The sequence below is a fragment of the Pempheris klunzingeri genome, chromosome 6 (assembly GCF_042242105.1).
Source record: "Pempheris klunzingeri isolate RE-2024b chromosome 6, fPemKlu1.hap1, whole genome shotgun sequence".
NCBI classification, from domain to species: domain Eukaryota; kingdom Metazoa; phylum Chordata; class Actinopteri; order Acropomatiformes; family Pempheridae; genus Pempheris; species Pempheris klunzingeri.
This window is the reverse complement of record NC_092017.1, coordinates 14,099,089-14,126,241: the sequence shown is the minus strand read 5'-3', so window position 1 is coordinate 14,126,241 and position 27,153 is coordinate 14,099,089. Positions and strand designations below refer to the sequence as shown.

General features: G+C 41.4%; 3 protein-coding genes, 1 long non-coding RNA gene and 8 other non-coding genes across 16 annotated transcripts in view; all 12 read left to right on the top strand.

Moving 5' to 3' along the window:
* The window catches only part of osbpl9 (oxysterol binding protein-like 9), a 32,420-nt gene extending 27,227 nt beyond the window's left edge, over positions 1–5,193 (top strand). For all 5 annotated transcript variants that reach the window (XM_070831651.1, XM_070831653.1, XM_070831655.1 and 2 more), the window contains 11 exons: positions 163–281; positions 437–522; positions 639–819; positions 1,343–1,427; positions 1,660–1,770; positions 1,882–1,945; positions 2,054–2,194; positions 2,331–2,409; positions 2,633–2,724; positions 2,833–2,968; positions 3,295–5,193. In XM_070831651.1, coding sequence (XP_070687752.1) covers positions 163–281; positions 437–522; positions 639–819; positions 1,343–1,427; positions 1,660–1,770; positions 1,882–1,945; positions 2,054–2,194; positions 2,331–2,409; positions 2,633–2,724; positions 2,833–2,968; positions 3,295–3,369 — 1,169 coding nt within the window. In that variant the 3' untranslated portion in view covers positions 3,370–5,193. The remainder of the gene's footprint in view (positions 1–162; positions 282–436; positions 523–638; positions 820–1,342; positions 1,428–1,659; positions 1,771–1,881; positions 1,946–2,053; positions 2,195–2,330; positions 2,410–2,632; positions 2,725–2,832; positions 2,969–3,294) is intronic.
* A 1,526-nt stretch (positions 5,194–6,719) lies between these two features.
* On the top strand, positions 6,720–6,801 carry LOC139203300 (small nucleolar RNA SNORD74). The gene has a single exon (XR_011584387.1). It is a non-coding gene; the product is annotated as a small nucleolar RNA SNORD74 (small nucleolar RNA).
* A 183-nt stretch (positions 6,802–6,984) lies between these two features.
* Positions 6,985–10,452, top strand: LOC139202827 (uncharacterized). Its single transcript, XR_011584364.1, has 13 exons — positions 6,985–7,047; positions 7,220–7,267; positions 7,453–7,498; positions 7,945–7,993; positions 8,175–8,221; positions 8,432–8,466; positions 8,662–8,701; positions 8,889–8,925; positions 9,104–9,154; positions 9,513–9,563; positions 9,757–9,786; positions 10,051–10,110; positions 10,260–10,452. It is a non-coding gene; the product is annotated as an uncharacterized lncRNA (long non-coding RNA).
* LOC139203308 (small nucleolar RNA SNORD75) lies at positions 7,083–7,147 on the top strand. The gene has a single exon (XR_011584394.1). It is a non-coding gene; the product is annotated as a small nucleolar RNA SNORD75 (small nucleolar RNA).
* On the top strand, positions 7,318–7,386 carry LOC139203307 (small nucleolar RNA SNORD75). The gene has a single exon (XR_011584393.1). It is a non-coding gene; the product is annotated as a small nucleolar RNA SNORD75 (small nucleolar RNA).
* Positions 8,032–8,112, top strand: LOC139203309 (small nucleolar RNA SNORD79). The gene has a single exon (XR_011584395.1). It is a non-coding gene; the product is annotated as a small nucleolar RNA SNORD79 (small nucleolar RNA).
* Positions 8,277–8,359, top strand: LOC139203303 (small nucleolar RNA snR60/Z15/Z230/Z193/J17). The gene has a single exon (XR_011584390.1). It is a non-coding gene; the product is annotated as a small nucleolar RNA snR60/Z15/Z230/Z193/J17 (small nucleolar RNA).
* LOC139203301 (small nucleolar RNA snR60/Z15/Z230/Z193/J17) lies at positions 8,508–8,590 on the top strand. Its single transcript, XR_011584388.1, has one exon. It is a non-coding gene; the product is annotated as a small nucleolar RNA snR60/Z15/Z230/Z193/J17 (small nucleolar RNA).
* On the top strand, positions 8,740–8,822 carry LOC139203302 (small nucleolar RNA snR60/Z15/Z230/Z193/J17). The gene has a single exon (XR_011584389.1). It is a non-coding gene; the product is annotated as a small nucleolar RNA snR60/Z15/Z230/Z193/J17 (small nucleolar RNA).
* LOC139203299 (small nucleolar RNA SNORD47) lies at positions 9,906–9,978 on the top strand. Its single transcript, XR_011584386.1, has one exon. It is a non-coding gene; the product is annotated as a small nucleolar RNA SNORD47 (small nucleolar RNA).
* Positions 10,453–12,393: 1,941 nt separating the features above from the next.
* tor3a (torsin family 3, member A) lies at positions 12,394–18,051 on the top strand. Its single transcript, XM_070832011.1, has 6 exons — positions 12,394–12,644; positions 12,814–12,936; positions 14,090–14,355; positions 15,158–15,333; positions 16,424–16,548; positions 16,874–18,051. Exons 1-6 carry the CDS (start codon positions 12,479–12,481, stop codon positions 17,119–17,121), a joined length of 1,104 nt encoding a protein of 367 aa, XP_070688112.1. The 5' UTR covers positions 12,394–12,478; the 3' UTR covers positions 17,122–18,051.
* A 3,285-nt stretch (positions 18,052–21,336) lies between these two features.
* On the top strand, positions 21,337–26,625 carry calr (calreticulin). Its single transcript, XM_070832010.1, has 9 exons — positions 21,337–21,588; positions 22,146–22,247; positions 23,030–23,233; positions 23,474–23,568; positions 23,842–24,051; positions 24,230–24,343; positions 24,626–24,769; positions 25,004–25,096; positions 25,297–26,625. Exons 1-9 carry the CDS (start codon positions 21,495–21,497, stop codon positions 25,513–25,515), a joined length of 1,275 nt encoding a protein of 424 aa, XP_070688111.1. The 5' UTR covers positions 21,337–21,494; the 3' UTR covers positions 25,516–26,625.
* The last annotated feature ends 528 nt before the right edge of the window (positions 26,626–27,153 follow it).

Here is a 27,153-nt window from a genome sequence, read left to right as displayed (position 1 = left end):
CACTCAGGCTTTAGTTTTTCCCACTGATATTACTCTTCACCGGCTGTTTGAATTATTAATAACATTTGGTTTTATCAGTTGGAAATGTGTTTTTTTTTACAAATTAAAAGGCAGGGAACTTATTACAGCCACATGAGACCTGTGCTCTGCTGTTGTCTTCAGATCCGTTTGACAGCCACGATGACCGTGATGATGATGGCGAGGGCGAGTCCGTGGAGGAGCACAAAAGCGTCATCATGCATCTTCTCTCCCAAGTTCGTTTGGGCATGGACCTAACAAAGGTAAAGCCATCCATGACCAGCACGCTTAGTTATGAGCGTGGCTCCCTGCAGCCCTTTGTCTTTTTACTCACTAACTTCATCTGTGCAAGCTGTCTCTTCTGAACCACCCACACAGCTACAGTTTTACAGTTTTTCTCCTTCATTATATTTCACAGGTGGTCCTGCCTACCTTCATCCTAGAGAGGAGATCTTTGTTAGAAATGTATGCAGACTTCTTTGCACACCCCGACTTATTTGTAAGGTAATGGGCGTCTCTCTCATTGGTACAAGTGTATGACACAAACATTTAGATACATCTAAAATTCAGAAATGGGAAAAGTGTTAAGTTGTTTAACTAATTCACGTGACTTCCACTAGTATCGCTGAGCAGCCTGAGCCCCGGGAGCGCATGGTAAATGTGGTTAAGTGGTACCTGTCAGCTTTCCATGCGGGGAGGAAAGGCTCAGTGGCCAAGAAACCTTACAACCCAATCCTGGGAGAAGTCTTCTACTGCCACTGGGATCTGCCCGATGAGACAGAGGAGCCCTCTCCACACACGGTGAGATCACATGCTTCTGCAGCCCCAGTGGGTTCTTCACTATGTGGGACAATGTAAATAAGCTTCTGTGCCTGGAATAAAACCTGCTGTTGTTGTATATCTGGGCATCAGATTAATGTTATGTGTACCACAACTTTTACACATCCCTACTAAAGGTCATATTTAGTTCATGCCTCATTTATTGCATATCGATATGTGAAAAAAGGAAAAGTTACCACCTTCACGTGCAAAAAAAAAAAATGTTTGTCCAACTGTCATTGTCATTGTGTCCACACTGTAATTGATTTATGATTACACAAATAAACTGGATTTGCAAGTACAGTCACCTTTGCAAACACTAAACTAAACAAACTTTGTTCTTTTTGCTCTTGATTAATATCTATTTTTCTGAACACATGACACCCCACAACTTTTATTTTGATATTCTTTACATAGTATAATGATTTACTTTGGTGTATTTATAACTAGTAAAACTCCAGCCCTTGTTCTACATCCCTCTCCTCTCCTCTCCTCCACCCTCCAGGAGACGGCATCAGACGGTCCAGTTCCCTGGTCTTCACCCAATAGTGTGCGGTTTGTGGCAGAGCAGGTCTCTCACCACCCACCCAGTGAGTGTCAAACCTTCTTCTGAGTGATTACACGGTTCTGCGAAAACCCTCGGGCATGTGGGATCAAGAAAACTGGGATTATCATTTTAGAAGGCAAAACATTGGCTGTTGATAACATGTTGAATCAGGGTGTATTACTCTTGATACTCACTGACTTGTTTCTTGTTGGCTTTGTTTTCTGGACTATCACAGTACTTTTCTGCTAACTGTATTCCCTCTTTTCTCTCTGTAGTTTCTGCATTCTACGCAGAGTGTTTAAATAAGAAGATCCAGTTCAACGCTCATATCTGGACCAAGTCTAAGTTCTTAGGCATGTCCATAGGTGTCCACAATATTGGCCAAGGTACTGAAGAGCACTGCCTCATTCACTGAACATACACAAGTCTGAATTTTTACACACTTTAATGTCACAACTTCACATCGTCATAATAATCATGTGCTGGTGTTGTTTTAGGCTGCGTGTCATGTTTGGAGCATGATGAACATTACATCCTCACCTTCCCTAACGGATATGGCAGGTGAGCATTACTGATCTTCCCGTGTCTGCCGCGTCCTCACTAAATTACGTCTCTCTCTTTCTCAGGTCATTAATGTCTGTGTCACTGACCTGAGCCTGTCCTGTCCAGGTCCATTCTGACTGTGCCGTGGGTGGAGCTGGGTGGGGAGTGCAACATCTCCTGCTCCAAGTCGGGCTACAGCGCCAACATCGTCTTCCACACCAAACCCTTCTACGGAGGAAAGAAGCACAGGATCACGGCTGAGATTTTGTAAGAGGAAAATGGTTGCGCTGTACAGTTGAAATCACAGTTCAAAGGCAGATTATGAATAAGAGACCATGACCTTTTTTTTTTTTTTTTTTTTTTTCATGAAATACACCACAATTATTTTCTATTTGTCTTTCAGTTCACCTAATGATAAGAAGTCTTTCTGCTCCATTGAAGGAGAATGGAACGGGGTGATGTATGCCAAGTGGGCAACTGGAGTGAGTCTCTATCTTTTTCTTCATTTCTCATTTTGTATTTTTTCAGTGGGGGGTGCAGTGTATGTATCAAATAAGGGAATATTTACTGAGGGCGAATAAGTAATAATTAATTAGTTGAACCGATAGAAAATGTAGGTATTCTTTGCACTGATTAGTAACTGGTATAGCAGATAGTTGTGCAATGACTGCAAACTGTGAATGAATGTATTTTGTGTGTTTCCAGGAGAACACAGTGTTCATAGACACTAAGAAGATGGGCATCATTAAGAAGAAAGTGAGAAAGCTGGAAGACCAGCTCGAATACGAGTCCCGAAGGTGAGAAATGAAACTATTTTGTGTATCATGGGAACCAGAAACTAGGCTCTTCACTCAGAAACAAACTCCATTTTTGTGTATTTTCCTTTCTTCTCTTCAACTCACCAGATTGTGGAGAGATGTGACGTTGAACCTGAAGCTGAAAGACATTGATTCAGCAACAGAAGCCAAACACCGGCTGGAGGAGAAACAGAGAGCCGAGGCCAGAGAGAGGAAGGAGAACGAGCAGCAGTGGGAGACCAGGGTGAGGCAGTCGGACTTTGTTCTCCATCTATCAGACAGAACATGAACTGTGTGTGATAACGTTAACATGCACCATTTGACCCAGAAAACACTGTATAATCTTGTTTTTGTTTTTTTTATCATGAAATGACTCAATCTGATACATGATGAGGTAACATAATCAAAGATAAATGACTACGCTTTTCAAGCAAGCAGTTTTCATTCCTTTTTAACAGGAAAACGGGGGCAAAAAGTTTAGTCCAGCACATTTTGTTTCAGGGTCAGCTCTTCTTAAGTTAATTAAAATATTTGAGTGTAATAATTGTTATTGCATGTGTGTTTTTGCAGCTATTCCACGAGGATGGGGAGTGCTGGGTCTATGATGAGCCTCTATTAAAGAGATTAGTCTCTCAGAGGCACTGAGAAGACTTCACACACTCTGATACACGCCACACAGACACACACATACATATGCATAAAGAGATGCACACACAACAGAGTCTTCATAAGAACTCTTTTGCAAAACCACTTCTTTTCCAAGCCTTGGAATGACTGATGATTGAAAATGTACACAGCTTTGCATCTGACTGTAAAATAACAACATGGAAATGAATGAAATCAAAAGGAAACTCATCTAAGATGTTACATGAAAATTAGTAAAGCTCCTCTCCTTATTTGGGAAATCTCACTTCCACCGCCACCGATACCCACCGCCCGCCAACACGAGACTCGGCAGCACGAGGCGGAGACGAGAAGGGTGGACACGTCTTGTCTCTCAGTTCTGTCCGTCAGCTTCACGGCCACGCCCTTCATCAGCTCCACAGGACGAGCCACAGCAACACTCGGTTCCCCACACGATGTTTTTTCTTTTTTCTGAGAGGGTGAATGGGGGCAAAGAGTGTGTGGTTGATGGTGTTCAAATCAAATAAACCTTGACAAACAAAATGGCGCTCCACATCTCAGGGAATCTGGTGACTGAGGAAAGAAAGCTGCTGCCCCCTCCAAGAGTCTGACAGCCTTACTAACGGTGGAACGGATGAATCTTAAAGGGGCGGGGGAGAAACTCTCCACTTGCCTGCAACTAGTTGTAACTGTTGTTTATATATAGATATACATATGATGGATATATAAATATATATTCTTTTTTTATTTTCAATGCTCTTTTTGTTTATTTTTCTTTCTGGCAATAGTGTAAAATATTTGAGGATATGACTTTGATGGCTTTACATCTTTAGGAACCATTCCATTTACCCCTTTGACGTTTTGTTCCTATTTTAAGTTAACTTTGCCGCCTATTTGGTCCTTCACACTGTTCTGTGTCCGAAGTGTTATCCAGAAGCAAAGCCCTACGTAAGCCATAGCATCTGAACACACTGATTAGGAGAGCTGTGATAGATTTATGGAATATATGCAATATAGAGATCATTGGCATCGCCTGTCAAAGGACAAATTAGGGTGTCCATTATGCCAAAAAGGTTTAGATAAAAGGCTAAAGGGACTTTCATCTGGACAGAGAACAAACAATCCTCTGAAAATGTTTTGTGTTACCTGAAGGCATTTATGAACAAATGATTGTTTACATATTGTTGTTTTTCTGGGTCGCTGGTCCATGATGAGGACGTAATGCCAGGACTGAGTCTGTGAAGTCTCCCTTTAGTTACACACATCACCCGTTTCCTCTGCAGACCCACAGATGTCAGAGCGGATCGCCTTGATGGTTCGCTCTCGTGCTGTCGGGGGGTGAAAACGAGCAACCAGAGTAGACTTTTGAAACACTGCTGCTGTTTCATAGTGCTGCTACAGTCCAGACTGTCTTCGCGGTTCAGTTTTCTCATCAACTTAATTTTTTTATTTTATTTTTGTCAAGATAACAACCACATAGAGGACGATATTTATCCTACTGTACACCTCTGCTTTTTTGAAATCATCATTCATTCTCTTAATTACAGCTACATAGGTCGGATCTAAATGCAATGATATTTGGATGAAATGCAGAAATAAACAATTTTCACCTGAAAACGCCCAAGAAAATCTGTCAGTGCTGTAGCGAGCTCACAACAGAGTCCCATGTTATATTTGTAGTTAAGATTTGATTATGGTCTGTTCTAGATATCTGGCCTGTATGGAAAGTAATTTGATTCATTTGAATGAATATTTAAAAGCATTAAACTGGTGACGGGATCTATAAATATAAATATATTCCTGGTGCTGTATGCACATCAAGTCTAAGAACTTAAAAGAAATAATTTAATAAAAATCTTGATGCCTGTAGTTGCAGTTATTGAACTTAATTTTCCTCTAAAGCATACAAAAAATGCCTTTAGACAAGCCAAATGAAGCTAATTTTTTTTAGCTATTTTTTTCCCTCTGTTTTATGTCTTTGTAAATTATATTGAATCGAGGCCTTGCCATTCATTTCAGCATCACTCAGTATCGCCTGATAGAGAGCAATCAAAATGTATTTTTTATTTCATTTTGATCATAACCATTGATTGTATCAGATTTTCCTGTTTATTGATGCATAATATTAAATCTCCATGAGTTTATTCCTGTGAGATTTTGTCATGGTTATTTCAGGTGCGCTTGGCTGGATTAGGCCCATTTGTAGCTCCAAACCCAACATGCACATCCTGACACCTTCAAGTTCCCATTAAGTGCAGTGCACACAGCAAACTACATGACAGCTCTACTGATCTTCCAGAAACCAACCGGTAGTACAGTATACACCGGAAAAATACTAACAGAGTTCAATAGTGTCTGTGTGTCAGATAGTTTACAGCGATTACAGAAATATTTTTTTTATTTGTCAACATGCAAAATGTAAAAACATTAAAGATGTATCCTATTACAACTAGATTCTGCCTCTGCAACACATGTCCAGAGGAGGATTAGCTAATACCTTACTTTGCACTGTGCATTAATCCCCCCACCCCCCAATTTTTTTTTAATTCAGTTACTAAAAGCCAACTAACAGTTTTTGGGAGTAGTGAGGAAACTCTGTAACATCATACAACAAGTCCTGTGCGTAACAAAAATAGATCCAACACAATATTAAGTAAACAGATATTACAGGATATTAAAGGTATTACATTTACATTTTTAGGTAGGTAGGTATTACATTTAAAATTATTATTAGTAAGATTATTTAGCTAAGACGCAGCTTGACTTTGCACAGCAAGCTGAGTTAGCTCAGTTGCCATGGAGATGGATCAAACTCCGTCCACTGACAAAGATGGCGGTGTGCTGAGAGCCCCAGAAACACTGAGTAGGTTCACTTTGAGCTCAGATTTTCAGTTAAACTGCGGGTTTCAGGGTCAATTAGAAACTTTAATGCTTAATTTAAGTAAATTTCTGTTATTCCGTCGATGGTGCGAATGGTCGACAGGGGCGCTTGTCGTTGCACATTTTTTCCCATGAGCCTGTGCGACATCCCCGATAAAAACGCCCTGCGCCCTCAGTCCGTCCTCATTCCGCGGCTGTGCAGCAGGTAACTATGTCGTCTATCTTCAGTCACTTCTGTCTGTCGTCCCGTGCTATAGGCATCTTAATGATACATACCTGTAAAAGACGGGGACTACATGTATTTTATATAGTTATTCTTATGGAGCTAAATCTTTTATATTCTTTAATGTTCCTTTTTTGTAATTAAGGTGAACTGGTGCGAGCTGAGCTAAGGGTAGCAGCAGCAGGCCTCAACCACGTGTCCGATAACGCGTGTTGAGATGCTAATTCGCCAAGGAGCTAATGTTTCACTTCTTCCACTGCATTGTTGTCCCATGGCTACGTGATGAAATAAACGTTGGTAGGGACATCTGATTTAAAGTGAAGAAATGCCAACTCTTCTGACTGCATGGGACAACGACTTATAACTATTTAGCCTTGTGTTAGCTTATAGTTAGCAGAGCATCTCCTGTGCTTTTAACGTGCGGCTCTACAGTATTTCACAGGCTTCAGAGTGTGGTGAATCCTAACAAGGCTGCAGTGCCGATCCAGCCATTTTAAATCCCACTGAGTAATTACATTTTTAACTGGGAAATTTCTTACCTCTTGTTTGCAGGCCTGTCGACAGGATCGCTACAAAATGGACACTGACATCAGATGGTAATAACTATTTATTTATGCGTGTGTGTATATATAACTAATGATGTCTAATATAAGAGTAGTGGACAGGAGTGATTTCTGAAACTGCAAAACTGAAGTTAAACTAATGGCATTTCACTTTTCATGAAATATGGGCTGAGTGCAAGACACTAAAGTACCTCCTTTTCTTCAGGTTCAAAATGATGATTCAAAGTCTCCAACCTCATCAAATATTATGCTGGTAAGACTTATTTTTCTTAAACCAAACACATTGTAAGGATCACATGTGGGAGGCAGTGATGATTTTAAGTGTAAGAGTAGTGGACAGAAGCGATTTCTGAACAACTTTACACTGAGGCTTCTGATCTAGAGCAGAAAGAATAGCTTGGCGTAGCCGGCATGGTACTAAAATGTTCATCTCCACAGGCCTCAGCAGAGTCATGATACATGAAGCAAAGTGGCACTAAATAAGGTGAGTCTTCATTATACTCTGTTTCAGTGGAGGCTTCTCTTGGATGTCCCCAGATGTAGTCTGACATGGGCTACATGTCTCAAGCAGTTTTGCATCACCAAGTGGACAAATATAAGATTCTTAAAGTGCTAACTATTTCCATAGATCACTAAAATTAAAACTTTCAACCAGCCTTTGCTTTTATGACTGTAAAAAATGCAATGTGGCTCATTCAGTTCCTATAGTCTGTTGCATTGACTTCTAACGAAACGCCGAGAGAAGCATCACACTGCCTTTTTATCCTGCATGTTCCCTCTGTGCTGCTATGATGACCTTTTTATTTGCTACTCTCGACAAGATGGATGACGATACATCAACCACCAGTTGGCTTATCTGAGGCACAGAACTTGATGCCTGCAGGTTTAGGATTATCGTTTTGTTTGCTCATTCTACTTTGTTTGTTCTAGGTGTGCCAATGTTGGTCAAATTAACTTCTCAACCAGCACCCCACAGCAGGTAACAAAGCAAACAGTGCCTCATGTTCTCTCAAAACAAACTGTAAATGATGATTTTTGTTTAAAACAATGGGAATCTCTCTGAAAAAGAATGAAAGATGACTTTTGTCTGACACAGTGCAGCTTAAGAAATGCCTGAACAGCTCTTTAAATTTCAGCTCTAATATCAGTTTGTCTCGCAGGTGGTCCTCATGTTCCTGGCTACAGTATTCTTGGATCAACTCTACAGGTTGGTCTAGTTTCTTTTTGTGCTTAAGAACAAGCATTTCATAAATGGCCCTGGCCTGATGCAGTGATGATTGCATAGTTCAGCAGATTGTACCATGAAGAATAAGCTATTGTCTTTCGCTCCTAGCTGATGTATCGGCCTCAGTCATCACTAAGGATACTTTATTTTTAAAGTGATTTTTTTCAACACTTTTTCCCTGTCAATTTTCAGGAACAAATGTCTAATGCTACAAAAGTGACGTGAAGGTGAGTTGAGGGGCTGCTATACTACCATCTTTTAATGGTGCTTGATACAATGATGAGTGCATAGTTCAGCAGATAAAATCATGAAGAATAAGCTATTGTCTTTCGCTCCTAGCTGATGTGTCAGGCTCACTGACAAACAAGACTTCTAGATTTCTGAAGTGATACTGAATTTTATATTTCTGCGCTCATTTTCAGAGATGGCATCTGTCTGTTGCTACTAAGGTCCCTTTTAAAGGTGAGTTGAAAAGCTGAAGCGCAACCATCTTCTAATCATTGATACAATGATGAGTGCATAGTTCAGCAGATTAAACCCTGAAGAATAAGCTATTGTCTTTCGCTCCTAGCTGATGTGTCAAATAACTGACATTTTTAGCCTAGTGTTGTGTTTTAAAAAAAACCTAACCTTCTATCATCCCATCCAGGCATGTGCTACCTTGCAGTTGGACTCATCAGACTTCTGTAAGTATCATGTCAGATTTGGTGCTGTGTGGCTAATAGCATTCAGATGTGATGAATTTGAATCAGGTCGCTGATACAGTTGAGGAAAATCGTCATCTATTCTGATCTGGATTGTTTCTAGTACAAGGACCACTTTCTGTTTTTTCCAGCACTAATTCATACAATTCTAATTTTGCAGAGCAACTCGGATTGACAGTCATGAGGGCAAGATGTTCACGGTCCAAACATGGTGAGTATGTGACCTATCAAGCATCTCAGACCCAGATGACCAGTGAAGTTGGTATATTAAATGGTGAATTTACTGCTATACAAAATGGTACACTAAAGCTTTTTAGTGCCCAAACTTGACAAATGCCCACATTTATGCCACTTGTCCTGAATGTTGCCTCATCTGGGTCTGAAGAGCATTTAGTTGGGATCTTTGGCATAGTAAACATTCACTTGATACCCAAAGACTGGCCTGTGTGATGACTATGTAAAAACAGACTAAACGATGGTGTCATTAGCTCTAGCTGATGTGGTCAGTGTCTAAAAATGATTCTAATGTTTGGTGTGCATATTCATCTTATGCTGTTCTGTCTCTTCAGGCTGACTGTTTACTTTGGAGGGAGGTTTGAACAGTGGCAAAGATCAGCGAGGTGAGAATATAGATCCTACCACAAGATGCAAAATGGCAGCTGTGGGTTCAGTGATGTCTTAACAAATGTCTGACCTGAACATAAATGTGGACAACATCTCTTGCTGAGTAACCCAGTGACTTAAATCTTGATCGGTCAGTCACGGACTTCTAATCAGTGTGGTTTTTCTTTCCCCTCATTATCCCATCTCCAGGATGGCACTGGATTGCTGAGACTGAACTTGGTAAGCATTACAAAGTCCCTCTACTAAATTTAAGTGTCCCATGGTCAGGTTTCTGTTAAGCATGACTAAAGGGTCATGGAAAATGACTGGACACCATAAGCTCCTATTAAATCGACCACTGCCTGTGATGAAAAGATTCTGCCAAATGATTTCTTTTGATTATACCCATACCGTTCCATTATATCTGAGGCTGTGTGGCCAGAAAACATGTTTCCCATTCTGCTACCAATACATGGTTTTAATGAGATGTTTTAATTTACCAAGATTGCAGACGTGAAGCCCCTTGGTCCTGACGAGTGAGCCTCACACAATCTCTGCTTTCTAGTGAGTATGAGCCCACTGGTTTAACATGTCAAATACTAAATCGAGGACCAGTCCAGCAACAGTTGGTCTAGTAAATATCTAGATGGATTAATTTAAAGATGGCTTCAATGTGTGGAATTTGACATGAAATTGTTTCTGATCTCCCTTAGATGCAGTGCAGTTTGTGGATGGTGACCTGAGACCCTGGACAAATGACTTGCCTTATGTTTTTCAACATTCTCAAATATTGAAAGTTGTGTAACGTGTTTGTCTTTTATTGAGAACTTTTAGACCACCAAATCATGTAATGGCACTACACTAGTGAATAAAGTTGGTTTGAAAGCAATCATGCTGGCACAATGACTTTAGTATGCACTGTAGTGATGTGTCTGTCGCGAACGATCCGGTTCTTAGAGCCGGCTCTTTGACGTGAACCGATATTATATATTTTTTCTGTTAAAGCCGCACGTGATTGGTCAAGATGTGCGGTGGTGTCTGTGTGTCCAAACTCAGCGGGGGTGGGTTACAGACAGCACAGTGAGCACACGAACTGGGGAGAGACGAGAGCGAGAGCACTGCTACATAGGCAGGACAGGTGAGAAAAATGAGTGACAGAAAACGTAGTAAAATTTGGACATTTTAATAAGGCAGTTTGAGTGCAGACTTTACAAAATTAAAATTTCATATCAGGCAGGCTGCACAGACAACCTGCACAGACGTGTGTACTTCTCACCCATCAATTCAGTTTGAGGAGAAAGGTCAAGCAAGGGAACCTGCTGTTAATGAAGGTGCCAGTGTGTCTACTGCTCCTACAAGGTCTACAGCATAGGTGTCAAACTCTCAAATATGGCCCGTAGAGTAATATTTGGCCCGAGAGGCAATACCAAATGACTACTAGAGCTGGCCCGCCGGTATTATACAGCGCATGTACCGCTAATACTACAAATCCCAGAATGCTCTGCTCGTGTTTTGGCGCGTCAATCAGTACAGGACCCATAAACACCCTCTCCTCTGTTGACAGTAGTCATAGCAACCTCATGCTGCTACTGGCACCGTGCTACCCATCACAAAAATGGGTAGCTAGCGAGATAATTTCATGTGACTACTAACAAAGGCCCGTCGGTAAACAGCACTCCCACCTCTCATACTACAAATCCCACAATGCACTGAACAGCTGGCGCGCTAGTTCAGACCCGTGCAGCAGCCCCTCCTCCCGTAGGTACAATGACACACTGATCAGCGGATCAATGCATCATCGTCAGCGCTGTTATAGCGACACTTCAGCTAGCCCCCCCCCCCCCCCCAAAAAAAATAAATGGCTAAACGAAAAGTGGACTTTGAAAACAGACTTTCTCAGCAGGTGGGGGGCAAAGTTTACCTGTTAATGTCGGAGGTAAACCTGTGTCTTGTTTGTGGAGCTAATGTGGCCATAATTAAAGTATTTGATTGATAATTAAAGAATATAAATATAAGACACTATGAGACAAAACATGAGGATAAGTACAAAAAAGAAAAAAATATTAAGTTTGGCTGTTTAAATTCATATTTCTGAATAAAATATATATTATATCACATCCCAGAATAAAATAGTCACTTTTAGACTCTTCACTAAATGTTGAGCCCGTTTGGCCCGCGACTTAGACCGTGTTTTAAATTTTGGCCCTTCCTTTGATTGAGTTTGACACCCCTGGTCTACAGTATCATCCAGGACAACGCCACAGCCACCAAGACCTGCAGGCCACAGCTGTATGACCCCAGTAAAATTAAATAATTTCAAATTAATAAGGCAATATAAACAACAAATATTCTATATAATGTATTTTTTATATTATTTCTTTTTACACATTTGCTAATTTATTGAATCAACAAAAAAATCGGAGGAGCCACTTGGGAGCCGAAAGAGCCGGCTCTTATTAGGGAGTCGGGCCAAAAGAGCCGTAAGTCCCATCACTACTGCATTGTAGTAAAGGGGGCAGGTCCATGGTAACCCACGCAAAGGCTGTCACCGGATGTGACGCATTAGCAGCGCCCGCCCGTTATCCGTCACATTGATTTCTAAACCGGAACATCTCTCGCGGGCGGCTACTGTCCTGAGCTCATCTTAAAGTGATAGACTTGTGTTTTATTCCAAATAAAAGGACTGCGGTCTAATAACCCACTGAAGACACATAGCGCTGAGTCCCTTCTTGGAGACGGGCGGAGCTAAGTGACAAAGGGCCGTACACACTAACAGAACAAGCCCCGCCCCCCTGCACTGCTGTAGGAGCAGATGCCCCCTTTGAGGTGGTCCTTCAGCAAATAGCCGGGTTCAAATGCATGGGAGAGACGAACCAGGCCGTTGTTTTGAGTCTCGCTTGGTCTCCTCGGACCACCCTCTTCTTCCTCCACGATGTCCGTGCGGTGGCTGCTACCTTTACTCTTGGCTCTGTCTGCAGAGGCAGACTTCTTCCAGCTCGACAGCATTTCCAATGTCTCCTCTTACTATTTTAATTACATTTATTGCAACATATGGGAGGGGGACTGTCAGCCGAACCAAGACGATGCTACACAGCAAGGTAAGAGCCTGGGCGACACCCCAAAAAATGGCAGTTGCACGTCTCAAGCTATTATGTAATGCTGTTCAAATTCACCTCAGTTTGTAGCAGACCCTTGTTGGCTGTCTTGACTCGTAGCATTGATATATAGCAGTCTGCTGACTCGTTGACTTGCTGTTTATGTGAGCAGTTCCCACCAGAGACCTGTGGGCAGGCTTTCCTCAGGACTACATTAGCCTGCTGCACCAGTGGTACTGTAGCCTGGGCCAGTGCTGTGAGTCTGGAGACTGCAGGATAACCAACAACATCACAGGTATCACACTCCTGCTTGGTGGGTGCTCGCATGGCCCAGTACATGTGTGGAAAAATCACGATTTATTTTCTTATATGGATTTTAATTCTGTGCCTGTGTTGTGCCAGCTCTGACACAACATGGCCAGAAGCACACAGCTTTCATAAAGATTATTGGACAACAGGAAACAAAACTGTTTCCTGTTGGTTTTATTCCAGTTGTAGTTTTACAGCTTTTTGTCTATGCTCAGTCAAACATAGAAAATGAAATGGAATTTGCTTTAATAGTCTTACTTTTGACTCTGAATATTCAAATGGACTCCATACACTGGACAGGGCAGCATATGTACTGCTTTCAGTGGCAATTTATTTAAAATTAGTTTTCTGATGTGAATTCTTGTCCATAGAGTAGAATTGACTTCAGCCACAGTTAGTCTAATAATTTAATGACATTTTACGCAAAGCTAGACTATTTATGTGAAGTACGTTTCCACCCTGAGAAGAACAAACTGATAAGAAAAATGTAGAATTATATATATATAATATAAAAATATATTTTGGTATTAAAGTGTTCACAGTGAATCCTGAATTTGAACCAGAGCACAGCTGCTGCTTAGGACTTGTGGAGCGACAGGGGTTGTTTAGACTTGAAGCAAAGTGAGTAAAAGTCAGTCCAAGAAGTGTTTCAGAGTGCTTTTACCTTTAGGAGACATGTTGTAGTTGCACCCAGCAGAGGCCACCAGGTTTAACTACATTTAGAAGCTGTTCATCTGCATCGTTTAATACTCATAGTTGTTTTTTTAATTGCCCTTTGATATCGAGTGTGGTCCCAAGATAGTGACTTCAGTTGAACATATCAATATTAGCGCTGCTGGACTGTATTAACATGCTATGAGATGTGAAGGTGCTCGAGCAACAAACAAAGTAAAGGCTACTGTTATGAGGTTTGCAAGATTATGTAAATGAGGGCAGGTATATGTTAAAGGTAATTTCCCTACAAGTGTCTTACTAAGGCTTACAACAGTCTGCTCGCTTGTGCATCAAATATTTTGAACATATTTATATTTAGAGTAAATCTATTTGTATTCAGGCAGAGCACTGCACCATTGCTGGGGTTATTCCTTATCTGGTACTGCAGTTTTTTAGCACACACTCTGTTCTGTGCATACTTGCAGGTCTGGCGACGGACCTTCGGATGAAGCTCCACGGGCAGCACCTGGCTCAGGCTGTGGTTCTGAAAGCCATCCAGGGTTTTATCAACAACCCAGAGTCCAACAAGCCACTCACACTCTCCTTCCACGGCTGGTCCGGCACCGGCAAGAACTTTGTGGCGCGGATGATCGCCGACAACCTGTATCGTGACGGGGTGAAGAGTGAGTGTGTCCGACTGTTCATAGCCCCGTTCCACTTCCCACACGGCAGACTGGTGGACACGTACAAGGTAACGCATGCAGAGCCCACTTGGCTCGGAGTTTGATGTTCAGTGCTATGAATCGCAGTGTACTTGGTGCCCCCAATTGCTTAGTCAGCTGTTTATCCTGTGTGTTGTAATTCAGCATATGAATGATAAGGATCACGGTTTGGACGGGTGCTTCAAATCAGTCATTGGTCCTTTGGGAACTGACACGTGTGGGCTTTTGGAACCTGGCGTTTGTTCATCTAGGTCACAGGTGCCAACCTGGTTCCATCTAAACACATTTTTACACAATCACTGCAATAGATTTCAAAATAATGTTGACACAGTATTATTACACAAATGAAAAGTACGCAGGATGGCCTTTAAACTGATGCTATCAAAGTGTGCAGAATCTGTAAATATGGACTCTGAATTTTGAACTTTTCTTGTCTCCCTCATGAATGAGATTCATATCATTGATTGCTAACAATAGAAATAACAATACATTCTTAAACCTAAATAATAAAAAAGATGGATATGGTAGTTATGGCTGTACAATAAGTAACAGATTGCAAATACACACAGGTTTTGAAGTATATAGATCTTTTTCTTCTTTTTTATAATGTTAATGTCATTTGAAATGAATAATTGTTTATTAATTAGTTTTGGCTTCTGTAGCAGCTTTGATTTAATTTAATATCTTTAAGTCTGAATCTTTACTTTCACATAAACTCAAGGCTGTACCAGACTCAAAACCTTAACAGACTCAAAAATACATTTTGTAGATTTGTAGAGATTTTAGTGATTTTTGACACAGCAGTCTGCTCTTCCCCTCTCCTGTATCCAGGGCCAGCTGAGAGAGGCGATCAGGGACATGGTGTTGCGCTGCCCTCAGACTCTGTTCATCTTCGACGAGGCTGAGAAGCTTCACCCTGGCCTCATCGATGCCATCAAACCCTACATGGATCACTATGACAACGTGGATGGCGTCACCTACCGCAGAGCCATCTTCCTCTTCCTCAGGTTGGATTATATATCAGACTCATCCTGTGTGTTGAAGCTGGGTCCAAAGCTCAGAATGTATCACATATCTGGCCGAGGTTCTCTGGCAGCTCATCTGTGGTGAAGGATGTTCGAGCCTCTGTCTCCATAGGCTGTCTTTATGGGTTTTTCATGTTTTCAATTATTGGTGTGAATGCTGCTGTTGTTATCCTGTTTTATTTTTCATTGCAGCGTTTCAACTGCTTCACGGTTTTGATGTTGGAACAGAAACCGTTCCAACATCAAAATGTTCAGCTCGTCGGTCTCTTGGGTGCTATGACTTTTCACAATTCTACCTTTTTAAACTTTTTAAAATATTTAAACTTTTCTTTAAAAATGAACGCTCTGACACACAGAAACGTACGCAGCTCCCACCATGAACCTCGGAGCGACAGGAGTGCTGACCAAATGCCTCATTGACTGCCATGTTAACTGAGAGAGCCAAGCAAAGGAGGGAAGCAGAGACAAAAACTTTGCTCACCTGCTCCGGCGCTCTCATTTCACAAGTTAGAGACCTTAAATTACATGTGCGTGTTCAGCAGACCCTCTTCTCTCCACTGGTCCGCACGTTATGGCTGTGACACGTACCATGTTGAGTAAAACCTGGATTTTCAGAGGTGTGTCACAGCTGTAATCTCAATCAAAAGAGTGGTAGAGTGGCAGGCACCGTCACCACGGCAACCTGACAGCTGACGAGCAGCAGCTCATTAGTGATGTTTGAGCCACCAGATGGCAGCAGGGCGGCATTCACACTGCAATTTCTTCAGGAATTGCAATTTTTCTAGTTTATGTTTGATTTCTGCTGACAGATAATCTGTTCAGTGAAATATACAAACTACAAGCTAAACTTGTTCAGATCTCATTTTTGACAAGTTTAGATTACCATTTAATTTAGGAGAAAATACATTTGTGTCACAATAACTGAGTATCACTGTTTGCGTATGAAGTTAGGTATGACAACATTCACTGAACTGATGCAGCCAAACAAACCAGAAATAATCTAATCCTCCATGAGCATTAACAACTGCAGAGATGTGACGTAGCGTTTCTGACCTGCCTGTTGTCTCTACAGTAACATTGGTGGAGCAGCGATCAATGACATAACGCTGGACTTCTGGCACTCTGGCCAAAATCGAGAGGACATCGGTATGGAAGACCTGGAGCATCGACTGCGAGCTGAAACTATGGAGTCTCAGGGTATGCTGCTGTAGTGGCCTTATGTTTATCAGCTGGCTGTTCCTCAAGAAGCTCTCTGTCATGTCGTCCTGGGCATGAAGTTAACAGTTGCCTTATGTTACTGAGTGAGCTGCACAGCTTTTTTACATGGGTGGTGGGAGCGAGCGAGAGTTAAAGTTACTTGACAGTCCTAATTGACCAAGATAATTAGCTTAAAGCTGTGTGTGTGTAGAGCTGTAGCTTGGAGCATTCATTCTTAATGGGATCAGTGTTACTTGCAATCCTCTCACATTAAAGCGAGTCTTTTCCATTGTAATCATTTCATCAGTATGTTTCTCTTCTCCAGGTGGGTTTGCTCAGAGTGAGCTGATGTCCGGCCACTTGATCGACTTCTTTGTGCCATTCCTGCCTCTGGAGTACCGCCACGTCAAGCTCTGTGCGCAGGATGCCTATGCAGCACGAGGTCTGGAGGCAGATGAAGCAACACTGGATGAGGTGGCCAAGGCCATGCTGTATGTCCCCAAAGAGGAGAGACTGTTCTCAGCCCAGGGATGCAAGTCCATACCCCAGAGGATCAACTTCTTCCTCCCCTAGAAGGAGAGACCAACCAACAAAAGAGACCAGGATGAGGTGTGAGATAGCTTTACCAGCCCATCTGTATCCAGAGCCACAGAGATGTGTCTTCTCTGCTCTGCTCTGCTCTGCTCTACGTACTCTCCCCCCACAGATGCAACATGTGTCTGTCCAGGTCTGTCAGTGAAGGCCAGGCAGCAGGGCAGATCCAGTATGAGAAGGGAAAGCAGAGCGACCCACCCTGCAGACATGAGTAGTGTCGCAGGACGCCAGACGGTTATCGTATGCAGTGTGGCATTTTTTGTCACAATATTTATGTTTACTGTCCCCTGTGGCCAAAGTCTGAGCAGCACTGTTTTTATGTTAAGATAAGGTCAAACTTCATGCGTTAGTACTTGTACGTTAGACATTCTTCTCATATTAGTATTGATTATTTATTGACATCATTTGTGGCATATTTGAGCATCTCACTGTACCAGATTATTTTTTGTGGAGTTGTTTGAATAGACATTTGGTCGTTCTGTAAGCCATCAGCAAATATTAAAAGGCACCACACTGTGTACAGTATGGAGTGTGTAACAGCTGCTAAGGTACAGTATTGTGAGGAAAATGTTACTTGAAAGTTCAGTGGAAAATTTGTGAGTTTAAAATTTTTGTGTGTAAATACGTTTAATGAGTACTTTTAATAAGTTATTTTTATTGTCCGTAATTTAGCTGTTCCCCATGAATCTGATATATGTCTGGGTACCATGGTTACATAATATCCTTTTGCTGATTTGGGGCACATTGAACAAATGTATTTTTACTCACTGGCTGCTTTGTCATTATTCACACATCCTCTTTCACATACTCTCACCTCGGTCTGAGTTGGTCTGCTTTAGTGATTCTGTTATCTAAACCTCAGCACTGCATCACAAGAAGAACATGAAAAGAAATGCCAGAAATGGTTTTAAGAAAATAAACACCCACAGTAAACCAACAAGAGTAGTTTTTTTTCTTAATGCAGTAATTTGATGGGATGCAATCTCAATTATGTATCCATGATTTATTGTTTTGTATGGTGCCTACCATCTTTCTCTAAATAGTGGAGGCACATCAAAAGAAATAAATCAACACAAATCAAGAGTTGAAAGAAAACATTTATTTCTCTTATGTTGTGTAATTTAAGCGAGTTTGGCTTCAGATACATTAAAACACTGATATATTATTGATTTATTCGCTGTTAAAGATCAGATTGGCACATCTGGGGGAAAAACAACACTCACCGGAGACTTTAATGTAAAAATAGAGGTACAAAACAACCTCAATAGAAAACCACCTGAATCAAATGACTTTAGAAATGACTTGAAGACACCTTGTCAGACAAATACATCCACTCTGATTGACCTGGAAAGTGCAAAATACATTAATTATTAAAACATGAATTTTATCTACTTTCATTCACCAGTGTATTAAGATCCAACAGTAACTTCACTCAGTGAACTGAAGTGTCCTATCGACACCTGTTTTCACCTTATTGAGTCTCCAGGTTTGCAAATTACCACTGAGGTATTTAATCTTTTCAGTCCTGCTCTACTAACAGTATGCTAGCTAGTAACAGCACTGTGCCCTGCCAGCTGAGCTAAGCTAAAGCTATGTTACAGCCTTTAAGCTATGGTTAGCTTAAGTCAGTTTAGCCTGAGCTCCAACCAGTAGTTAACTGTTAGTAGTTTAAAATGAACAAGGGTCCAACTACACGCTTCTTTAACAGGCTTGTTCAGTTTTTAGCTAAGGGGCTAGCTGTGTGTGTATTACAGGAGTGACTACGGACTGGAGGCTCCATCTACAGCAGGGGTGTCAAACTCAATCAAAGAAAGGGCCAAAATTTAAAACCCGGTCTAAGTCACGGGCCAAACGGGCTCAACATTTAGTGAAGACCCTAATAGTGACTCTTTTATTATAGTATATAATATAATATAATAATATAATATATATTTTAATCCAGAAATATGAATGTAAACAGCCAAACTTCAACAACTTTTCCTCAATAAAATAAATTGAATTTTAAATTATTTTTTTATTTTCTGTACTATCCTGATGTTTTGTCTCATAGTGTCGTCTTATATTTATATTCTTTAATTATGGCCACATCAGCTCCACAAACAAGACACACAGGTTCACCGTCGACAGACAAACAGGTAAAACTCTGTCCCCCCACCTGCTTTGAAAGTCTCTGTTTTCAAAGTCCACTTTTCGTTTGGCCATTTATTTTAGGGGGGCTAGCTTAATGGCGCGTTTCCACTAGTACCTACGCCGAGTAGAGCTGAGTAGGTCCTAGTGGACAGCGCTGATCGAGGCATTGATCCACTGATCGGTGTATCATTATACCTGCGGGGCTGCGGCACGGGTCTGAACTAGCGCGGCAGCTGTTCAGTGCATTGTGGGATTTGTAGTATTAGAGGTGGGAGTCCTGTTTACCGACGGGCCATTCTTAATAGTCACATGAAATAATCTCGCGGGCCGTATATAACTGTATCGCGGGCCGGATGTGGCCCGCAGGCCTTGAGTTTGACATATGTGATCTACAGAGTCTTCCCGCCGCACGGCGGAGCAGTCAACACAAACCACCGTAACTCTGGTTACTCTGGAGAAAAATACTAAGTGTGTTACAGTGTGAGCTAACAGTAAATTAGCACTGGTAAAGTACCAGTGAACCCGTATAACAGCATAAACAGATTAAAACAGTCAGAGAAGGAGGGGAGACCCCGGAGCTGTGAGCCAGAGAGCTGTCATTAATCTCAACAGTATTCATGGGAAAGACTAGCAATATAATATATTTCAGCAACGTTACATTTATGGCCTTTTCCCAGGTGGTCTGGCTTTGAATAAGGCGCCTCTTCATTGGCCATGACACAATTTACGTCCACATTTCAAGATTACAGAACAGAAGTCTACGAAAGTGTCGCCACTCTCTCTTTCAAAGGCGCTGGTATAAAGGAATGCAAGAGAATACAGTTGTCTGATTGGTCGAAAGAAAGACGCTCTCTGATTGGTTGAAAGAAACAAGCTTTCTGATTGGCTGAAAGAAAGGAGCTCTCCGATTGGTTGAAAGAAAGAAGCTCAATACAGCATTGGAGCAAGGAAACATACAACAACGTCGACTATTTTCCCTGCACTACCAAGCGAAAACGGAAATATCGCCGCAAGTTGTATGTTTGTAATCAAGCGGTAACCTCCGACTCCGGAAAACGAAACCGGAAGTGACAAAAGTGACAAAAACTGCAACTCCTGGACTGGCCGCTTGAGGCCGCCTTGAGCCACATGTTAAAATGTCCAACTTTACAGCAGAAATGTTTCCACTTATGACAACTGTACGGGGGTGATTTTTCATAATAATAATAATAATACATGTTTTTTATAATGCACTTTACATTTGGAGGTACAAATCTCAAAGTGCAACAATTAGAAACACAAGACATTTAAAAAGCAACAGCGTTTAAGGACGCAGCCTAAAAAACAACATAAAAGCAGAGTGCTGTTTCCAAGGAAGGTAGGTCGATTTAGGGGTACGCCCTCTTTATGTATGTCACTCGTTTGAATTACATTAAGGTAAACTGTAGAGAGTAACGACAGCTGTCTCTCTGTCCTCTGCGCTGTTAGCAGGCAGGCAGCCAGCCGGTGTGGAGTCTCCACTGCTCTGACTGTTTTTATCTGTTTATGCTGTTATACGGCTTCACTGGTACTGGTACTACTAATTTACGGTGATAAGTGTAGCGTTACATCACGTTAGACTAGATTTGTTTTTAACAGATCTTGGTGTTAGTTAAGGGGCTCGGGCGTTCCTGCTTTTAGGTCACAGCAGGGAAACAAATCAGCGATCAGCGATGTGGGAATAAACCTTAGTTCAACTAACTCCACAGCATCTTTTTGGCGTAGCGTTATTAATTTAAATTGGCTTGTTTAAGTGCTGGACGTGTTTTCCCCCAAAGGGAGGCGTGGTGATGACAGCCACTCTGGATCACATACTGCCTATATGATCAATTGTATGTTTTTTTCTTACATGTGATTCACTCATGGCGCATCATCCTTCCTTGGGCGTGTATCAAGCGAACGCGTGGTCTGCTCTCATTGGCTACTGCGAATATTCGTCCAGATTTCCTCTCTTCCTATTGGCTGGAAGGGGTACCGCTTCCTTATTGAGGTTCCGAGCCGGCGTCCAATCAGATTCAGACATCTGTTCCGAGCAGAGAGGAGAGCAGGGGCATCGTCTCAGCGTCTCTCTCTCCGTAACATCACTGTATGAGAGTCTGGACGTGCAGACAGCGCCTGTCATACGGGGAAGACAGATTATATAGACTTATTTGTAATTATAGTTGGGTTGCTTTTTACCTGGCAGGGTGCTACAGCTCGTCACAATGACAGCCCTGCCGCTGCTTTTGATTGCCGTGTCGGCCGCGTCTGTACTGGCTGAGTCTGCTGTGTATATGCGAGAGCAATTTGAAGACGGAGGTGAGGTCCTTTACATATAATTATACCTTCTTTATTTAACAGCTGTGATCTCTTCAAACTGTAATATATAAAATACAGTACAGGATTATGAATCATATGTGCATGAGTAGCATAGCCTGTGGCTATTCATCATGTAGGGTGGTTGGAATGGTGATTTTGACTTGACAGCTCATCAGTTTACCTCCATTTCTGTGTGCATGGTACTTAGCTTGAGATTCATGTAGCCTGCATGGGCACCATTCATCTTTTGACCTCCCGACTCCTCTTCCTCCTGTCCACCCCCATTCCCCCTATCCTCACACCCTGTCTGTCTCCCCACCCCCCTTGCTGCACATCTCTCCCCTGGCCATTCACTGTTACCCTTCCCTACCTAGCTGTCTTGCTCTGTTATCACTGAGCTCACAACAAACACCATGTAGATAATGAAGCTCGTCACATAGAGCATGTCCCCGCAGCTTAAAACACTCCCAGTGCACCTGCACTGATGCATCATCAGTGGTGGAGTAGCAGCCTATTGAGTGACTGCTGTGCAGCTGAACCTAAACTTGTTTGTGCAGATGCCTGGAAGAGTCGCTGGGTGGAATCCAAGCACAAGTCAGACTACGGCCAGTTTGTCCTGTCTGCAGGGAAGTTCTATGGAGATGCAGAGAAAGACAAAGGTGAGTGGAGAGATTAGATTACACCCAGCCACTGAGGGTCTGTCCTAGATGGTTAACTTCCTCATTGTTTTGTGTGTTAATCTGTGTATTTTAGAATATGGGCGTGTATCCTCTGTTTGTCTGCAGCCGGTGTTGAGGAGGTTTAGTGGGAGACCTGACTCTGTTTTCACAATAGCATGCCGCTTGCTTGGGATTCATTTAAGTTTTGATTGTGGTCTTTAGGATTCAGAGGACCTTCTCTCATAATTCTTAAGCCGTTCATGTGACATTTGCTAGAGTCATCTATCCCTTAACAGAAGTTACATGGTGTTACTCAAGTAAGTTTAACTAGTAACCTCTAGATCTACACAGTCAACTCTCTCCCCCTGACCTGGAGGTCAGGACACTTTTTAAAGTTACACTGGAGTTCAGATTAAACTGAAGTAGTGACTGAGTCTGTGGGCTCATATGTCATTATTGTTTGAGATATTCTCCCCAGATGAGATTACTCTGAATGTAGGGCCTCTAGCTGTGAATCTGAAAATGTGCCCATACATCAGCGAAATCACTGTGGGTATTGTCAGAGTTATTCCATTATTTACTGACCGTGTAGCTTCTTCAGTATTTCCCTCCACATGACCTCATCACAACAGGCTGCCTCTCTGCGGCACAACATTAGAAGAAACTTGTTCAAATTCACACATTTAAACTAATCTGTACAATTGAATAGAAACAACACAAATGAATTATACTTGATGCTGGATAAAACAGATTCATGGCAGTGACATTTTTTGTTGCCACAGGACTGCAGACGAGCCAGGATGCTCGCTTCTACGCCACCTCACACCGTTTTGATGACTTCAGTAACCAGGGCGAGACTCTGGTCATCCAGTTCACTGTGAAACACGAGCAGAGCATCGACTGTGGTGGAGGCTACATTAAACTGTTCCCCTCTGACCTCAACCAGGAGGAGATGCATGGAGACTCTGTGTACAACATCATGTTTGGTGAGTAGAGATAGTATCTAGACTTGTTTAAACACCCAAGATTTACTGTTCTCCAAAAAGTACACATTTTGTCTAGCAAAGTGCATTGAATGTCTTTTTTTATTTTTTATTTGATTTTAGATTTTAGATGGATCATCGATATTCCTTGCCCCTTACTTCCACTTCCTTGTGTTTGCCTAGTTCTTAACATAAGGATTGGATTCCACATTTTAATTTCCTTTTATATGTTTACTTGCACAGGTCCTGATATTTGTGGACCAGGCACAAAAAAGGTTCATGTCATCTTCAACTACAAAGGCAAGAACCATCTTATTAACAAGGACATCAGATGCAAGGTGAGGCATCAATAAAAGGTTTTTGTTTTTCTATTTTACTCAGGAAATGTCATATGTTTTTTTTCTCATTCTGAGCTTTATCTAAGTCCTGTTGCATGAAGAAATTGGTCCTAAAGTTTGTTCCGATTCATTAGTAATTTGTAATGTTGCTGTTGTCCTCGACGTAAGTCCAAAGCAGTAAGGAGACGTTGAAAGTGTTTAGCATAACATATAACTCACTTGTGAATAAAACACAATGAGAATACCTGCTAACTTTTCTTTCTTACCTGACAGGATGATGAGTACACCCACTTGTACACACTAATCGTCAACCCCGACAACACTTATGAGGTTAAGATTGACAATAAGAAGGTTGAGTCTGGCAATCTGGAGGATGACTGGGACTTCCTGCCGCCCCAAAAAATTAAGGACCCGGAAGCCAAAAAGCCAGAGGACTGGGATGACAGGGAGAAGATCCCCGACCCTGACGATAAGAAACCAGAGGTCTGTCTGCTTGAGCCACCCTAGAAATCTGTTTTCATGATCCATTTGATTTCCTACCTGTAGACATTTACCTTTTGCGTAACAGCTGGCCTTCACCTCATTCCAAACCAAAATGTCTTCTTAAAATGATTGAATATGCCTTTGTGAGGTCATGTCTTCACCGTTATCTTTTTGTTAGGACTGGGACAAGCCTGAGAACATCCCAGATCCTGATGCTAAGAAGCCTGACGACTGGGATGACGAGATGGACGGAGAGTGGGAGCCTCCTATGGTCACTAACCCTGATTACAAGGTAAACGGCTAATAATTTTAGCACTTCCTATATAATGTCCACTCATTAGGTTAGAATATCCCTATTTGTTATCTAGTAGTCTATATTATCAGCAATCTATTTGCATGAGCAGTATCTCAAAGTATCAACTTTGGCATCATAAAATATAATGAAGGAGCATGTTTTTGTCATTTTTTACATCCCTATCTCTTAAATGTTTTAGAAACTTTGACACATTCTTGCACTTTAGCCTCACTAACAGACACTAACCACTCTGTCTGGCCGTATGTTTGCTGTTAACAGGGTGAGTGGAAGCCCAGAGAGATCAACAATCCTGCCTACAAAGGCAAATGGACCCACCCTGAGATTGACAACCCTGAGTACACAGCCGATCCTGAGATCTACAAATGCGACAGCATCGGTGTGATTGGACTCGACTTGTGGCAGGTAAGAAGATGCTGTAGCTGATGTAGCTGTCTTATTTACTGATTAATAGAGACTGACACCCTAGGTAGAATATATACTTTAATCATATCTATCCATGAATCTGAACATTTTACACTTAAAATGTGTTTTATGTTATTTTCAGTTAGCACTTTATGTTTGTGTGTGTTCTCAGTTTGTGCACATGAAGCACCTGATAGTAAAATACTCATTAATCTTGACTTCTTTTTGATGAAGGTCAAGTCTGGTACTATCTTTGACAACTTCCTGATCACCAATGACCCAAACCTGGCAGAGGAAGTGGGCAACAACACATGGGGTAAAACTAAGGTCAGTGCAAAACTTAAATCTTTACCAGTGTTCAGACTTCATGTATGCATGTATCCTGCTCTTACATTTGACTATTTTGTGCTGTATAGACCCTATTTGCAATTGTGGTTGTAGCATTTAGTAAAGCTGTCTTAAAGGAATAACACATTTTATTTTCATAACTTTTTTTCATTTGTTGTCTTCATGTGCTTCCCCCGCAGGACACTGAGAAGAAGATGAAAGAAGCCCAAGAGGAGGAGGAGAGGAAGAAACGCGAGGAGGAGGACCAGAAGAGGAGAGAAGAGGCGAAGGAAGACGAGGAGGAGGAAGAGGAGAAGGAGGAGGATGAAGAAGATGAAGAAGAGGAGGAGGGGGAAGAGCAGGAGGAGGAAGAGGAGGACGATGAGGACACAGACTCTAAACTCAAAGATGAGTTATAATCTCCATGCAGGAACTGCTCAGAAAACAACCTGACTGTCTGTGTTGAAGAGCCATTTAAACAAGGCTGGAGACTGAGATGATAGACCCTTGTGACCGACACCCTGGGGTGGGCTTGGGTGGGATGGGGTTTTTCATTTGTCTGTTTACAAAGCAAGGGAGTGGGCAATTACTGTTCCATTTGTTTCTTCTTCTTCTTATTGTTATTATTATTAATTATTATTAAAGGAGGAACTGTGATGGGAAAAGTGAAGATGTCATAATGAATGTCAAGACAGGAAATCATGAAACTAAATTGTTATGCAGTTTATACCCAACAGAAATGATAGAAATTGTCATTTGTGTTCTGCAAAAAGAAATCTGGGTTTTTATGAAGTACAATGTTGTGGTGACATGAAAAGCTATATTTGGTATGTGGATGATGAAACTGTTTTGTTTACCTCATATGTATTGTTTGTCTAATCTGTTTTCTTTATGTTGTTCACAGTTATGTCACTGTGTCTCAAGATCCCCTTGTGGCCCCCTTTAAAAATAAAAAAAGAAAAGAAAAAGCCACATCAATCTGAAAGGATTCGACAGGGCTAGACATCATTATGCAGGTTATCTTATTTAAACCTCTCTCATTTGGTAACGGCATGGGGACAAGAGTGCATTATGATTGACATTATATATATCTGACCACCTTTTCAAAAAAGACGGTGATACTGGGTGCTTCAAGATGAAATCCCTTGCATAGTTTTGTACTGTATGATTAATAACTCTTTTTTCACCTCAGCGCACATACTGTAGTCTTGTGTGTCTTAAGTAAACTGTGCTCAAACTCAGATGTACATAAAGAGCACTCCAGTAGCAGGAAAGCTTGCCTTCAGTTGGTACGCGCTAACTTTACCGTAGGTTTACTCGTAGTCGGTGTACACAACCAGTTTCCTCATTTCTGATGCTAATATATCTGCACTGCTGTACCCCTACACGCTGTCCCAAACAGTCTGAAATATGATTCTTTTGTAAAAGACACATTTTGTACTAATGGTAGTGATTGAAGTGGGAAGATTTTCATGTTGCTGTGTTAAAAAAATAAATTCAAAGGCAGGCGTTCTGTCTAATAAAAACTACCAGAAGAAAATGAGCTCAGTTTTGTTTCTTATATGGGCAGCACAAACCTGTAGGGCAATGTAATTTGTTTCTTAGTTTTCTTGTTCATTTTAACTGATTGATGGTTACTTTATAGCAGTGGTGGAACATAACTATGTACACTTACAATCATTGTCAGGTACTTCTATTTATGTATTTTCATTTCATGCTACTTTATACCTCTTCTACAACATTTCAGAGGGAAATATACATTTGTTTTGACAAGGCTAGGCTAGATTTCCCATACAAAACACATCTGATAAAATTGTGGATGGATAAAACAACAGTATATGAAGTAGTTACAATTAGCTCCACCTATTTGATAGTAGTACTAATAATATAATAGCAGACATTGTTAAAAGAGCATTTTAGCATACTTAGGTACTTATACATCAGAGCCAGTGGTGTCATTGACTTTATTTTTTTGGACTACTGTTGTTTTAACAACCTGAGGGAGTTTATTCCTTACAAGTAAAACTTACACATAGTAGATATTTAATTTTATAGAC

Excerpts from the sequence above, each read along its gene's own strand:
- calr (XM_070832010.1), top strand. The coding sequence starts at position 21,495 with ATGACAGCCCTGCCGCTGCTTTTGATTGCCGTGTCGGCCGCGTCTGTA. Across the intron at positions 23,569-23,841 it reads ACAAGGACATCAGATGCAAG|GATGATGAGTACACCCACTT; the intron begins GTGAGGCATCAA and ends CTTACCTGACAG. Across the intron at positions 24,344-24,625 it reads TCACTAACCCTGATTACAAG|GGTGAGTGGAAGCCCAGAGA; the intron begins GTAAACGGCTAA and ends TGCTGTTAACAG.
- tor3a (XM_070832011.1), top strand. The coding sequence starts at position 12,479 with ATGTCCGTGCGGTGGCTGCTACCTTTACTCTTGGCTCTGTCTGCAGAG. Across the intron at positions 12,937-14,089 it reads GATAACCAACAACATCACAG|GTCTGGCGACGGACCTTCGG; the intron begins GTATCACACTCC and ends GCATACTTGCAG. Across the intron at positions 15,334-16,423 it reads GCCATCTTCCTCTTCCTCAG|TAACATTGGTGGAGCAGCGA; the intron begins GTTGGATTATAT and ends TTGTCTCTACAG.